Here is a 14584-nt window from a genome sequence, read left to right on the forward strand (position 1 = left end):
GAAGAAGAAGAAGAAGAAGAAGAAGAAGAAGAAGACATTTTTGGTACCTTTTTATCAATGAAAGAAAAACCTGCAATGGTCACATAAATAATTTGAATCTAACAAAAGTAGTAGTGACTAAAAATTCTATGAAATTTAACCAGTGAAAGTCAGACGTTGCTTTTCATCCATTCAATGGAATCATTGAAAAAAATACACTGATGGAAGAGGCTTCACAGGCAAAACAAACAAAATGAAAACATTAGCAGTTTCCTTGGTGTTAGCAGCTAATCGAGCTGCTTTAGTGAAAACACTGATTTAGCTAAATCTTTGGCAATCTGCATAAAAAGGCAGTGCCATTTATCTAGAATGAACAGGCATTGACAACAAAAATGTACTAAAATTAGTTTGGCTGTAACTAGTTATTCAAAACAGAACAGACTGGCCTATCTGGCACAGCTTGGGCCCACATAAACACCCCATGTGCAACCCCCCGCTGTGAGGGCCAAGGCTCCGTAAAAATTCCAGGGCCGATTTTAGGTCCCAGTCCACCCCTGGACTGAGTCCATCAGCCTCTGGTTCCTAAACATGCAACCTGGCTGGAGATGTTGCTTCACTGTTGGAAAAAACTGAAGAAGTCAGAGCTACTTGAACAATCATCATAAATGTGGAAATATTACAGATGGGAAGTACCAATTTTACTATGTTTGAAAACATCTTCAAAAACCACTTTTATTGTCATGAACAGACTCTTAGTGATCAGCCTGAGACTGACCCATTTTCTCACAAATAACAACAGGACATCAGTTGTTTATCACGGTCAGCTGTCTTAAACAAAATCAAGGACAGCGTTTGTCTCATTTGAGTGCAGAATTCAATGGCCTTCTAAAAACTTTACAGACTTCCAAGCACTCTCTCAAAGAGGAGACACAGATATTGCACTCTCATATAAGCTAGTAGGCATTCTCACTGAGCGGGAGCTGGTTCCCTGTTGGGCCAACGCAACAACATCAAACATGTCAGTGTTCTCACTTCCTTTACCTCCATCAGGAGGCTCAAGCTTTTTATTTTTACACTTTTCCTGCTTCAGGTCATCTCACTGGCAATAAAATAATGTCCCTTGTAATTTTAAAGTGCTGTGTCACAGTTCTTCCTCCTTTAAATCTTTTTGACAGAGTTCTGCTCTGACTTAGGGAAGGATCCAATGTCCAAGCGGACAGATCTGAAGGTGCTACCTCTAAAGCTGACCTGCTTTTTGGTGATGCGGTATATTTTTCTGAGGACTGCACGTCGTAGAAGGATATAGACCCACGGGTCCAGGATCTGGTTCCAGGTTGCCATTCTGACGCCAGTCATCATGAGCTTGCTGTACATGCAGGTGATGTCTGGATTTTTTTGATCTTCAGAGTAGGAGTGTGCGGCTGACATCAGTCCAAAAACCTGAAATCAAATAACAACGATAGCTTGTCTCATCTCCTTTACAAATGATAAAACACACTTGTGCCAAAAAATCAGCTGGTCATCTGAATCTGCCTAGCCTAATCTAAATCTTAGAAATAAGACATATTTTTATTTTATCATTGAATGCCCATTTGCCGACAATAAAAAAAAAATCTACAAGTTATCCAGACTGGGAATTCACCTTTGCTAGGTGCGAATTTTTGCTAGCCATTCCAGAATTGTAAATTTCAGGAACATCTGAAGTTTTTTAAATGTGCCTATTAATTACAATTATTTTAAATATACTGGAATTGGACAAAATACGTAGATATCAGCAGGTCAACACTGTAAGAAAAGAAAGAAGGAAAACAATTTTTATATAGCACCTATCAAGATAAAAATCAGGAGGTGCTTCACAAGAACAAAAGTAAAAATAAAAAAAGATAAAGATAAAAGTAAATATATGGAGATGCATTTAGTTACTATGCTGCTCACATATGGAATCAGCTTCCCCATGACCTCAGATCTGCCCCAACCCTAGTGTTGTCTAACCCTAAAAACCCTCACATGCTCATCAGCCTTTACATGAATGGTTTCTCATCATGCGTCGTCTCCACTGTAATCTGTAATCAGTCTCAAGTTCAGAGCGGGACAGAATGGGACTCAGCTTAGCAACGTTCCTGAGATGGAAGAAGGAAGAGCGAACAAGAGAACTGACATGAGAATCCAGGGTGAGAGCTGGGTCAAAGGTCACACCAAGATTCCTGACGGAAGGTTTGGTGTGGGAAGCAAGCTGACCAAGAGAGTCTCTGACTTTGGGAACCAGCTTGTCTGGGGCACAGATGAGGATCTCAGTCTTATCTTCATTCAGCTGAAGAAAGCTCCCACCATCCAGGTTTTGATAGAGTCTAAGCAGGTGTGTAACAGCTGCAGCTTAGACATCTCATGGGGCTTAAAGGAGATGTACAGTTGGATGTCATCTGCATAAAGATGGTAGGAGATTCCTTTGAAGGAGCTCAGGATGTGCTGAAGAGGAAGCAGATAGAGGAGGAAGAGTAGAGGCCCCAGCACAGAACCTTGTGGGACACCATGGGTAAGAGAGGTGGTGGAGGACCTAAACTTGGAGACGGCCACAGAAAAGGAGATCTCAGAGAGATAAGAGGAGAACCACTCCAGAGCAGATCCTGATAGGCCTACCCAGTCTCTCAGCCTCTCCAGTAGCAGGTGATGGTCAACAGTGTCAAAGGCTGCAGTCAGGTCCAGCAGGACCAGAACAGAACAGTCCCCTGCATCACTACGGGTCAGAAGTTCATTAGAGACCCTAAGAAGAGCTGTTTCAGTAGAATGAGCTCTACAAAAACCTGACTGGAAGCTATCATAGATGTTATGTTCATCAAGAGCAGCTGTGAGTTGTTTAGCCACAACCTTTTCCAAGATCTTGGAGATGAACGGAAGTTTAGAGATGGGTCTGAAGCTGCTATGGAGAGAGGGGTCCAGACTCAGTTTTGTAAGAAGCGGGTGGATTACAGCGTTCTTAAAGTAAGCAGGGACCTGACCAGAAACCAGAGAAGCATTAATTATAGAGAGCACGCTGGGACCGATGGACAGAAAAGCACTTTTAAACAAAGATGAGGGTAAGATGTGGAGGGGGCATGCAGAGGTCTTCATAGAGTTAACTAGTTTGGTTAACTCAGGCAAAGAAACAGGAGCAAAGCTATCTAGGATGACGGGCCTGGTTGGAGTCGGGAGAGGCGGCGATAAGGCTGAAGGAGAGATGCTAGATCTGACCTTATTGACTTTGTCCACAAAGAAAGACAGAAAGTTCTCACAGTCTGTAACAGAGTGGACGGAGGCTGTAGGAGAGGCAGGAGACACGATGCTGCTGATGGTGTTAAACAGCACCTTGGGGTTCCCTTTGCTCTGGGACACCAGGTTGGAGATATACAAGAATCAGGAAATGGTATCAGCCCTCAAAACCAGAATGGCATCTCCGAAATGAGTAAATTATTCATCATATCACAGCTAATTTGCTCAGCAACTTTTTATATATTTTAACTCCATCCTGACATAAACAAAGTTAAGAGGACATCATCAAAGTTGAGCTTTTAGAAAATTTAAAGGGAATCAAGTGTGGCAAAATGGGTTATAAACAAGAAAACAAGGGGATGAAATGTTCTCGTGATTGAAAACTGTCGGAACTTAATTGACCTGAACCAGAGAACTTGAATACATTTTTGCATTTACTTCCAACCACAAATGCTTTGGCTAGATTTAAAATTTGGCTTTAATAATTTTCATTTTATACAAAATTGCTGATTTTATAAGCATTAATGTCAGTTTATTGGTTATCGGCCATAACAGTGATCTTAATATTGGATATCAGTATTGGCCCAAAAATTTCATATCGGTGCATCACTAGTGCTCAGCATGAATGAGTGCACCCCACTACATTTGTCAGAAAGCCTTTAGTTTCCCTTCAGAATCAACTTTTTTTATGGGCTACCATACTATAAAACACTCCCACAAACAAATGTGGGCCATTGACTGCAAACAAGATTTGTTAATTTTCCACACACAAAATATTTTTTTATCAAATCCATTCAAGCCCATGTTGCAAAAATGAGTACAGCCCAATTATAGTCTTGGGAGAAAAGCCACACTTAAGACTACAAAATTCAAATGAACACGCATTCTACATGGAAGAGAATTGTCAAAATCTGAGAAAGGAAATTGTTTCTTTACACAAAAAAGGTGAGGGTTACGAGAAGATCAGCAAAGCTTTACATATCAGTCAAAATACTGCAGCAAAGGTGATCCAAACATTTAAGAAAGATGGAAGTGCAACCATCTTACAGAGATGTCCGCGTCATCCACGCGAGCTAACATCTTAACAGGAGCATCTTCTGATGAAAAGGGCTGAAGGAACCGCCATGCAAGTTCACTGCAGTTAGCTAAAGCAGTAGAAAGCCAAACTGGAGGGACCATTTCTAGTGACATCACACTGCAGAGGAATGGCATGCATGGGTATCGTCCAAGAAGGAAGCCTCTCCTAAAGCCCAGGCACAAAAAAGCACACCTAGGATTTGCCATGCTGGAAGGGATGAAGACTTCTGGGACTCTAGAATCTGGAGTGATGAGACAAAGATCTCTGTTTTTGGAACTAATGGTTTCAAATGTGTACGGCGTCGTAAAGGTGGGGATTTCAAAGAGAAATGCATGGTGCCTGCAGTGAAACATGGTGGTGGCAGTATCCTCATGTGGGTCTGCATGAGTGCTGCTGGTGTTGGGGAGGGTTAGGGTTAGGGTTAGGGTTAGGAGAAGAGGCTGCCATCACTCCGTGCACATGGTTGTCGTGCACTTTTCCAACACGACAATGATCCAGAACACACATCTAAAGCTGCTGGTGCCTCTCTGATGAAGACCAGGGTGAAGGTGGTTGAAAGTCCAAGTCTGCCTCCTGATCTGAACCCAGTCCAACACCTGTGGGGAATTCTGAAGCAGCAAGTAGAGCATCCCTCTCCGTCCAGCATCCAGGCTGGACCCTAACCCTAACCCTAACCCTAACCCCAGGCTCTATAAGAGGTTCTTCTTGAAGAACGGGAAAGAAAAAGAAGTATTGGGTCTGGGAACTCTCCTATTCGAATAAGTTCGCTGTGGCTCTTTCCTCTGTTCTAAATGACTTGGACACGTCTTTAAAACCACAACAAGTAGAACCGCTAAAAGTCTTTCTTCTACAGAAACATGTTTGCGCCGTCGCCAGACGCCATTTTAGACTGAAGCTGTAAAACTACAGTGTTGTAGAGTCGGCATTCCCGCCTTTTTTCTGATTGGTTATTTTTCAGCTGGCTAGTCCCGCCCCCCATGTGCCTCTCTGCCTGTGAGTTACCAGACTCTTTCTCTGTGCAGACAGAGGTCGAGTCTGGCAGGTCAGGCTAATATGACTAGAAGACTTGGTGCTGTCCTTGAAAATCACGGAGGTCATACAAAAGACTAGATGTAGTAGTTTAATTGTGCCGTGGATTCGTTTTTTGCTTCAACCAGTTTTAATAAAACTGGATATTTTGTGCTCTAAATTATGTTAATAACCTTAATTTCATGTCATGGAGTTAAACACCCGTTCAGTAACAGCGGCCTGGTGAACATTCTGCAAACTGCTCTTTTGTTCATGGAGCCGCTGATTAAAGGGGGTGTACTCATTCATGCTGAGCACTGTACCTGGATTATGTTGATATTTTTAATTCTGTAGCACAACCCAAAAAAGTTTACAGTTAAGATAGATTACTTCAACTGATTCTTCATCCATTTGAGGTTTCTGAATAAAAGCTCTGGAATAGCTTGTTGAAAAGCAATCGTTTAGAAAAAGTGTTCATGCCTAACAAGATGTTTATAGAATAAAGTCTCAAACACTTCTGGGTCACTTAGAAAATTTTAGCTGTTTGAAGACCAAGTTCACTGAGACAGAATTTTTACTTGTTAGTTTTCTAATACGGTCGGCCACTCTGAGTTCCTCATGCAGGCTGAACATGAAAACAGTCTTCTGAACGAATGAATTAATAACTTTTATTTTATTTAAAAGGACAGTGTGCATTAATTAACATTTTACAGTGTTAATGTAAGGCTAATTTCCCCTGCCTGAAGGTACATAACAAGTAAAAAGCAACATTTAAACATTTTTAAGAGCAACACAAGTAAAACGGCATCACACAAAGTAACACCCCCACACATGAACTCAATTATATCTACTCTAACATGGTTCTTAATACTAGTGCTTCAAACAGACTTGAATCTGCACCGAAGGGCCTTGAGTGTCTGTTAGTGCCTGTTTTTGTCTTCTTAAACTTTTGCTTTGCACTATCTTCCATTGGGAAAAGAGAAGGAAACTCATCTGTGGGTTATCCTGTTGTCTAGTAGCTCCGGTTTGGGCCAGTTGAAAACAATAAGTGCAATAAGAGGCTGTAAACGAGCTGTTTCTGCCCTCCCTGAAAGCACTCATCAGGTGATCTAGGTCTCAACCATTGCAATCAGCTGCTGCATGAACACCTGTTTCCAATTAGTAGCACAGCATAAGTTTGGTGGCATAACTGAAGCGTCAGCCCTTGAGTCTCACCCCCTCCGGTGTGAAGACACTCCGGGGTAAAGACATACGTGTCTACCTGCGCGTGTCTACAGAGCAGGTACTCAGAGCAAACAAACTCAACCCAGACGCTGCTCCATCAACACCTAGCAAAATGTGCCATTATCCTATACCTGTGATCACTGGCTTCAGACGAAGGTCACACACAGCAAACCGCTTTCGCAACCTTCAAAACCTCAGCTCGCTGAAACCAACTTCCCCTGAAGACACCCACCTGTCTATGGGACTGTGGAACTGCCAATCAGCTGTAAACAAAGCTGACATCATTACTGCATATGCTAACCACCTGTCACTCAATGCACTGGCTCTCACTGAGACCTGGATCAAACCATGTGACAATGCTACCCCATCTGCTCTGTCAGTTAACCACACTTTCTCCCACACTTCTCGTGCATCTGGCCGAGGTGGTGGAACGGGCATGTTAATTTCCAATAAATGGATACACAGTCAGTTGCTACCAATCACTAAATACAACTCCTTTGAATACCATGCCATCCAGGTGACTGTACCGAAAAAATTCTTTTTGGTTGTCATATATCGTCAACCAGGTCAACTCAGAGAATTTCTTGATGAACTCGACACCCTGCTCTCCTCCATTCCTGAGCACGACTGTCCCACAATGGTCCTTGGAGACATGAATATTCACCTGGACAATCCCAGCTCATCAGGCTTCCTGTCACTAATGTCTTCATTTGATCTAAAACTAGTACAAAGCCCTCCAACTCACAAAGCTGGAAAAGCACTTGACCTCATTTTCTCCAGAAACTGTGCCGTAGACACAATCTCTGTCACACCGCTGCATCTTTCCGATCATTACTTCATCCATTTCAGCACGACTCTACAAGGGAGGTCCACTGCTTCCTCCCCAATGGTCTCATTCCGCCGCTACCTCCGCAATCTGGCACCCAACCACTTCTCCTCTCTCTGCCAGCATCACTGATGCAAAGAAAGCTTTCTACACTGACAAAATTCTCAGCTCTACTGACTCTCAGAAACTATTTTCAACTTTCAAAACTCTGCTCACCCCTCCATCTCCACCTCCTACCAATAATCTATCAGCTGACACCTTTGACTCATTTTTCACTGACAAAGTGGCAGCTATAAGAAAACAGTTTACTCAACTGGCCACTCCTGAACATTCGCTACCACAAACTCCTTCTAGCCCAACCATCTCAGGCCCTACTGCTTCATTTTCCTCTTTTTCCCCCTCACTGAGAACTGTGTGTCCAAGCTTCTCACGTGCAGCCGCCCTTCTACATGTCCACTCGACCCCATTCCGACTAAGCTGCTCCAAGCTATTGCTCCTACAGTAGCCGCAGCAGTCACACATGTGATCAACGCTTCACTGACATCCGGTACATTTCCCACCTCTCTCAAGCATGCTCAGGTTAAACCGCTGCTAAAAAAACATCTCTTCCTCCAAATGTGGAGAACTACCGACCTATCTCTCTCCTCCCTTTTCTGTCCAAAATCATTGAAAGGGTGGCTTTCAAGCAGATCACAGAATACCTCTCACAAAACTGTCTGCTTGACCCTTACCAGTCTGGGTTCAAAAAGGGCCACTCCACTGAAACTGCTCTGTTAGCAGTGACTGAATCCTTAAAAGAAGCTAGAGCGACAGGCAAATCCTCAGCGCTTATCCTGCTCGACTTATCGGCTGCATGTGACACTGTCAACCATGGCTTCCTTTTGTCCACACTCTCTACCATGGGCATCACAGAGAAAGCACACGCCTGGTTTAAATCTTACCTCACAGGACGATCATTCAGCATATCTTGGCTTGGACAGTCCTCTACCGTGCACCACCTTGCCACAGGAGTCCCCCAGGGCTCTGTACTGGGACCTCTTCTCTTTGCCATATACACCACCTCACTGGGTGAGATCATTCGATCACATGGCTTCTCCTACCACTGCTATGCAGACGACACCCAGCTCTATCTGTCATTTCCACCGGACGACCACACTGTCTCAGCACGAATATCAAACTGTCTCTCTGACATCTCAAAATGGATGAAATCCCACCATCTCCAACTCAACCTGTCTAAAACTGAACTACTTGTCATCCCACCAAAACCATCCATTCAGCACAATATCTCAATCCAGAATGACTTCCTATCTCTGGCTCCTTCAAAGGCAGTTCGAAATCTGGGTGTTGTGATTGATGAACACCTGGCCTTTAAAGATCATGTTGCCTCTGTTGCTCGTTCATGCTGCTTTGCGCTGTATAACATACGAAAGATCAGACCATACCTAACACAACATGCCACCCAGCTCCTGGTGAAATCTACTGTCATCTCCCGCCTCCATTACTGCAACGCCCTTCTAACTGGTCTTCCAGGCTGTACTGGGAGACCTCTTCAAATGGTCCAGAACGCAGCGGCGCGTCTGGTCTTCAATCAGCCAAAAAGAGCACACGTCACCCCTCTGTTCATTGAGCTCCACTGCCTACCGCTAGCAGCACACATCAAATTCAAACTGCTAACACTAGCATACAAAGTCCGAGACGGTACGGCTCCCATCTACCTGAATCCTCTTGCAAAGGCTTACGTCTCGGCCCGGCCGCTCCGGCCATCACAGGATGGTCGGCTAGCAGTGTCTACACCACGCTCAGGACAATCCAGACTCTTCTCATGCATCGTTCCACAAATGTGGAATGACCTTCCAAGCACTACCAGAACTGCGGCTTCCTTTTCTATTTTCAAGAAACTCCTGAAGACCCTGCTCTTCAGAGAGCATCTTCTTAACTAGCACCCTCCCTGCACCCGTCCCCCCCTCTACTGTCCACTCCTTGTTCCCTCCTTTCCATGACTGATGTCAATTTGTTGTTGTTACTATTGTTGTTAGCCTCAAGGGCAACATGTCGATTATCACTTGTAAGTCGCTTTGGACAAAAGCGTCTGCTAAATACATAAACATAAACATAAACATAGTGCTGGTAAATTTGATTGACAACCAACTAGTTCTTAATTTTAATGTAAATGTGCTGCCTGTGACGGATTCTCTTATTTTGTATTCCATGCTCGAGCTGCCTCATAGGTGAACACTGATTGTCCAAAGGAACTTTTCCTGCATGGTATCACACAATACCGCCCCTCGAAAAGCACGTGTTCTACCCCTATTTCCTACATTGGCCGACCATCACACAGATCTACGTCACACTGTCAGTTAGCATACATGGACTAACCCATCTTGACTCACTTGAAGGCTGTTGTTGTTTTAGCATCCTGAAAACAGCAGAGAACGTCTCAGTTAGTAGAAGCTAACCGTTAGCATTAGCAACTCCACCACACAGCAGAACTCCTCCAGGTTTGTGTTATTTGTGGAGATAAAAGATCAACGTTGCAGAGCAAACAGAATCAGTGGTAGAGTCGTGTTGCTGTTAGCCAATCAGAGGAGAGATGTCCACATATCAGGAAAAAAAAGACTCCAGATTCTGCCGTCTGAAGTTCCCCACGCCGCTGGTTCACTTCTAGATTGTGACACATGAGCACCAGAACTTTTTACCACAGAGATCGACTCACAAGGCATTCTTTTATTGAAGAAACTACTGCAGATGTGTTGGAAAAACGAATGAACTTGGTCTTTAAAGACAGCAGGTTGTATACTTTAATATGGGCAGCTCATCAACCCTGGGGGACGTGAATTTAATTTTTTCAAAGTGAAGCTACTCATGAAGCCATTTAAACAAGGTCAGATGTAAAATATCTAAGTTTTAATGTTGCAGATGCAAAATTCCCTATTTGGTTGATACTAACGAGAACGCCCCCGTCTGCTCAGGGCAAAACGATGCTGCTCATTTTAAACCATTCTGTGAATCAGTGTCTAACAGATTTTATCCACTAGTGGTTTAAAACATTTAGATCCTTCTGAGGAGTGATATAAAACAGAAAATAAAATACAGATTTCGATAAAAATATTTAGGTAAAATAGAATTAGTTGATCTCTGGACGTTGTTCTGATTTATTCACTAATTAAAAAAATTGTTGACAATTATTTTTTTAGATTTACAAAAGAGAAACAAATTCCTTAGATTTTTATTTTCTTCCAAAGCTGACCACTGCTGATATTCTGCAATGTTTCCCTCCTAAAGGTGTCGGAATGCTCCTCAGACTCACCAGCAGAGGGCTCCAGCAGATGCTGGAAGTGACCATGATGGCGACCAGCTGGACCACCATTTCTGTATCGTGAGATCTTGCCAGGAAGCGCTGTGACGTGGGTTTCTGCTTTATTCTGGCTCTGATCAGAGTCATTCCACTGATGGTGTTGCACACAAAGGCCAGGGCCAGAGAACTGAAAGCCAGACCAGAGAACAGCATCACAAAGACTAAATTTGTGGCTTCAGCCTTTTTCACAACTCTGATGAAGCACCATGTCCTTGGGTACTGGTACGTGTACTCCCCCAGATCAAAGAATGGCAACAGGGCCATGCAGAGAGCCAGGAACCAGATCACAGACAGGGATATTTTGGTTCTTGTAGTGGTGACTAGACGAGCGTGCAGCAAGGGTCTGGTGATCCCTAGGCAGCGCTCCGTAGCCATGGCACAACCCAGGAAGAGTGGGCACAGGCCAAAAAACACCAAGCATCCCCCCAGAAACTGACAGGGGGCATCTGGTTTCTCAGGATCCCATGTGACATTGCTTTTTGAGCTTGATGTGTATCTCCTCAGCACAAGGGCTCCAGAGACCACATGTCCAGCAAGATCCGTGGCCACAAGGGAACTAGCAAAGAGCAAAAAGGTAGCCTTGGACCGCCGGCGGAAGCGGTTGTAGGCTTTGACGAGGATGATGAGAGCCACCATGTTGAAGAAGATACCAAGAGTCATGTTCAGGCTGGCAGACACAGGGTTTTGAGCCGTGCCATTGTTCGAACAGTTCTTGTCATGTTCCATGTTGAGGGTTCTTAGAGGGATCTGGAGAACTCTGTCATCAGCATCATAGCGGGGCTCTGGGCCTGATGGGCTTCCTTCAGATAAGATGGTACAGAAACAGGAGGGAAAGGATCAGATTAGCATCACACAATTACTCTGTGTTCTAATCTAATCAGGCCAGACCCTCCCACCCAAACCACAAACAAAAACCTATCCTGGGATTTTGTGCTGAAACATAAAACTAGCACATAAACATTTTACTCCATAATGTTGACCATCAGGAAAAGGGTGTAAACAGCCCCACCCACACCAGCTTCTGCCTCCCCCTCGGGCTCTGAAACCATGACTACTCGTCCTGTTTTCGAAGGAAACTTTTCCTGTCCACCCACCCCCAAGCACAACAAGCCTTACCTGCATGCCAGCATGTGATCCAGTTCAGTCTCCAGAGAGCAGCTGAAGGACCAGTTCACACACTCGTTCTTTCATTTTAAACACGTTTTTTTAGCTGAGATTAATTTGGAAAAGAGGAAATTCTGAACAAGTCCCGACAGCGGCTGCCGAGCACGAAGCACACATTCCTTAGAGACACAGCCGCAGCAGCAACGTGCGTGCCAGTAAATGAAATCATGTTACACTGAATCATGCAGGTAAACGACCAGGCACAAAGGATCTACATTCATTAACCTCCAAAGAGTTGCTCTCAAGAATATTGCTTCAAATCAAACCACTTTTTGTATTTTTAAAAGACACACACCGATATAACCTCAACTAGATTTATTTTATGTCTTTATTCCTTATCTAAATGCTAATTTGGACGTTTTAGCGGGAACGCTGTTTGAATCTGTTCTATGAAATATTTATCTCCCTTTATTAACATAAATGTAAAAACACATTTTAAATTGTATTAATACGTTTTAGAAAAGGCAATAAAAAAACTATTTATCACATTTGTTCCAGCTCACTTTTTGTAAATATTGATTAAAATAAACAGGTAGAGCATTGCATGAAATCAAATTGTAGAATTTTCAGAAATTTTCATTTTTCATTTGAGGAGTATGAAAAAAAATGCATTGATGGCATAAATAACATTTAAACACAACTCACGTATGCAGAATATTAAACAGGAAAGGTATCTGACCTACCGTTGAAGCAAGGAATTCACTGAGATGATAGAGATCCCTTTGATGTTGGCAATTTGATTGAATGTCAGATTATTCGATGCCTTCCATAATACACGAAGCCAGTGTTTTCTGCCCTCGTGTCGCTCCAGACTAACTCAAGCTAAAGTGTTTTCTGGTCAAGCAGCTTTAAGACCTCAGCAACATTCCTCTCTCCAGACAAGCAGCCTCCCTGTTATGTTGCACAGTCGTGTTCTTTGCTCCTCTGCTGCTGCTCAGCTTTCATATTTAAAATCTGCACCAAGGTCATGTTGCCTCTGGGTGTCTGTCTTGGAAAACCAGTGATTTGATCTAAGCAGAAAATCTGGAGTGAACAAGCTGCTCAGAGACAAGTTAATGTGTCAAATCCAGCTGGTATCATCTCACCAATAATTACGGGATGTGGGGATTAGGTTTAAAGACTTTAATGCTTTGCAGAATTTGAGAAAAAGATCACGTCTCTCCTGTCTTAGCTTCCCTACATTGGCTACCTGTTAAATTCAGAATAGATTTTAAGATCCTTCTTCTCACATATAAAGCTCTTAATAATCAAGCTCCATCATACATCAGTGACCTGATTGTTCCATACGTTCCTAACCGAGCACTTCGCTCTCAGACTGCAGGTCTACTGGTGGTTCCCAGAATATCTAAACTTAGGATGGGAGGCAGATCTTTTAGTTATCAGGCTCCTCTGCAGTAAGAGTGTAGAACTCCTCAGTCTAAGCTAAACTGGCATTATCCTGGTACACAATAACACCAAAACAATATTCAGTATGTATTCAATACTAGATTTACATAGTATGTGTGTGTCTCTTGTTGTATGCTGCATAGTGTTGGAACCCGAGTTTTTTAGTTTTTATTTGTGGTGTTTAGCGGTCAAACGTTATAACACTAGATTACCACCTATGTGTAAATACATGTAACTTAGTTATTTTTTATCTTCCATTTATTGTCTTAAGTGTTGGTACTGCTGTAAAAAGTGGATTTCCCCACTGTAGGACCAATAAAGACTATTCTTTTGTATTATGTTCTTTTATTTTGCAACACTTTTGTCTACATTTCTGTAATTAATATGTTCTCACTCCAAGACCTCAGACTAATGCGGGTTACATTAGCTACCATTTAAAACCACAGTAAATACGGTGCTTTACTGAAAATAGGCTGACACTGAGGTGATAAATATTTAAACACGCATTTAAGCCCTAATGCACACTGAGCAGGACTGCTAATGCTGTCTGCTGCTTTTATGGCATCTAGCTGGTGATCGGGATCATGTAGAAGCAGACCTTTGGTATGATGTGGAGTCATTTACTGCTCTTTCTACCATCAGAAGCTGAAACATAAACACAATTGAAAGAAAGATGCTTTCTTCATTTTCTCTAGTTGCTGTATTATTCTTCCAGTAACATCCTCTTATTCCTCTTGAAATTGAGCAGAATCATAAGAGCAGATAGTGCTTGTTGTCCTGGGAAACTTTCCCATTATCCTTCAGTTTTCTAGTTAAAAGAACAAAATTGCATATAAAAAAATGGTGTAACGTGATGAAGGTTCTCTGATTTGTGGCAAAGGTCACATTTGCCCAGCTGGGTCAAGCTGGGTCAAACAGTATGTTTGAATCCACAGATTAAACCCAAGGAGCCACGATGTCTGCTCAAGATCATAACATCATCTGCTGTTCCGTCCAGAAGGACACTTCAGGTCACGATGATAATAATTAATAAACTCATTGATTTTATTACTGTTTAATATAATCATCATAACATGACCACTTGGTTCAATATAAAGGTATTTTAATTACATGACATGGATTATTATGCTTTGGGTATAATAATAATAATTATTATAATGATTAAAGATGTGTTCAGCAACAAGGTCAAGTTCACCCTATTCAGCTAACACAGAGTCCAGATAAACAATAACTGCATCACATGTTTTTGACGCATGAGCAAGCTTTCTTCCGGAGAGAGTGGGAGTGGTCCTGAGAGCTTTTGGTAAAAACTAACCAT

General features: G+C 42.7%; 1 protein-coding gene across 1 annotated transcript; it reads right to left on the bottom strand.

Moving 5' to 3' along the window:
* Window positions 1-697: 697 nt before the first annotated feature.
* Window positions 698-13310, bottom strand: LOC107376169 (prostaglandin E2 receptor EP1 subtype). Its single transcript, XM_015945121.3, has 3 exons — window positions 12564-13310; window positions 10669-11516; window positions 698-1419 (listed from the first exon to the last, which is right to left on the bottom strand). Exons 2-3 carry the CDS (start codon window positions 11440-11442, stop codon window positions 1138-1140), a joined length of 1056 nt encoding a protein of 351 aa, XP_015800607.3. The 5' UTR covers window positions 11443-11516; window positions 12564-13310; the 3' UTR covers window positions 698-1137.
* Between the last annotated feature and the right edge of the window lie 1274 nt (window positions 13311-14584).

This window comes from Nothobranchius furzeri, chromosome 12 (assembly GCF_043380555.1).
Source record: "Nothobranchius furzeri strain GRZ-AD chromosome 12, NfurGRZ-RIMD1, whole genome shotgun sequence".
NCBI lineage: Eukaryota > Metazoa > Chordata > Actinopteri > Cyprinodontiformes > Nothobranchiidae > Nothobranchius > Nothobranchius furzeri.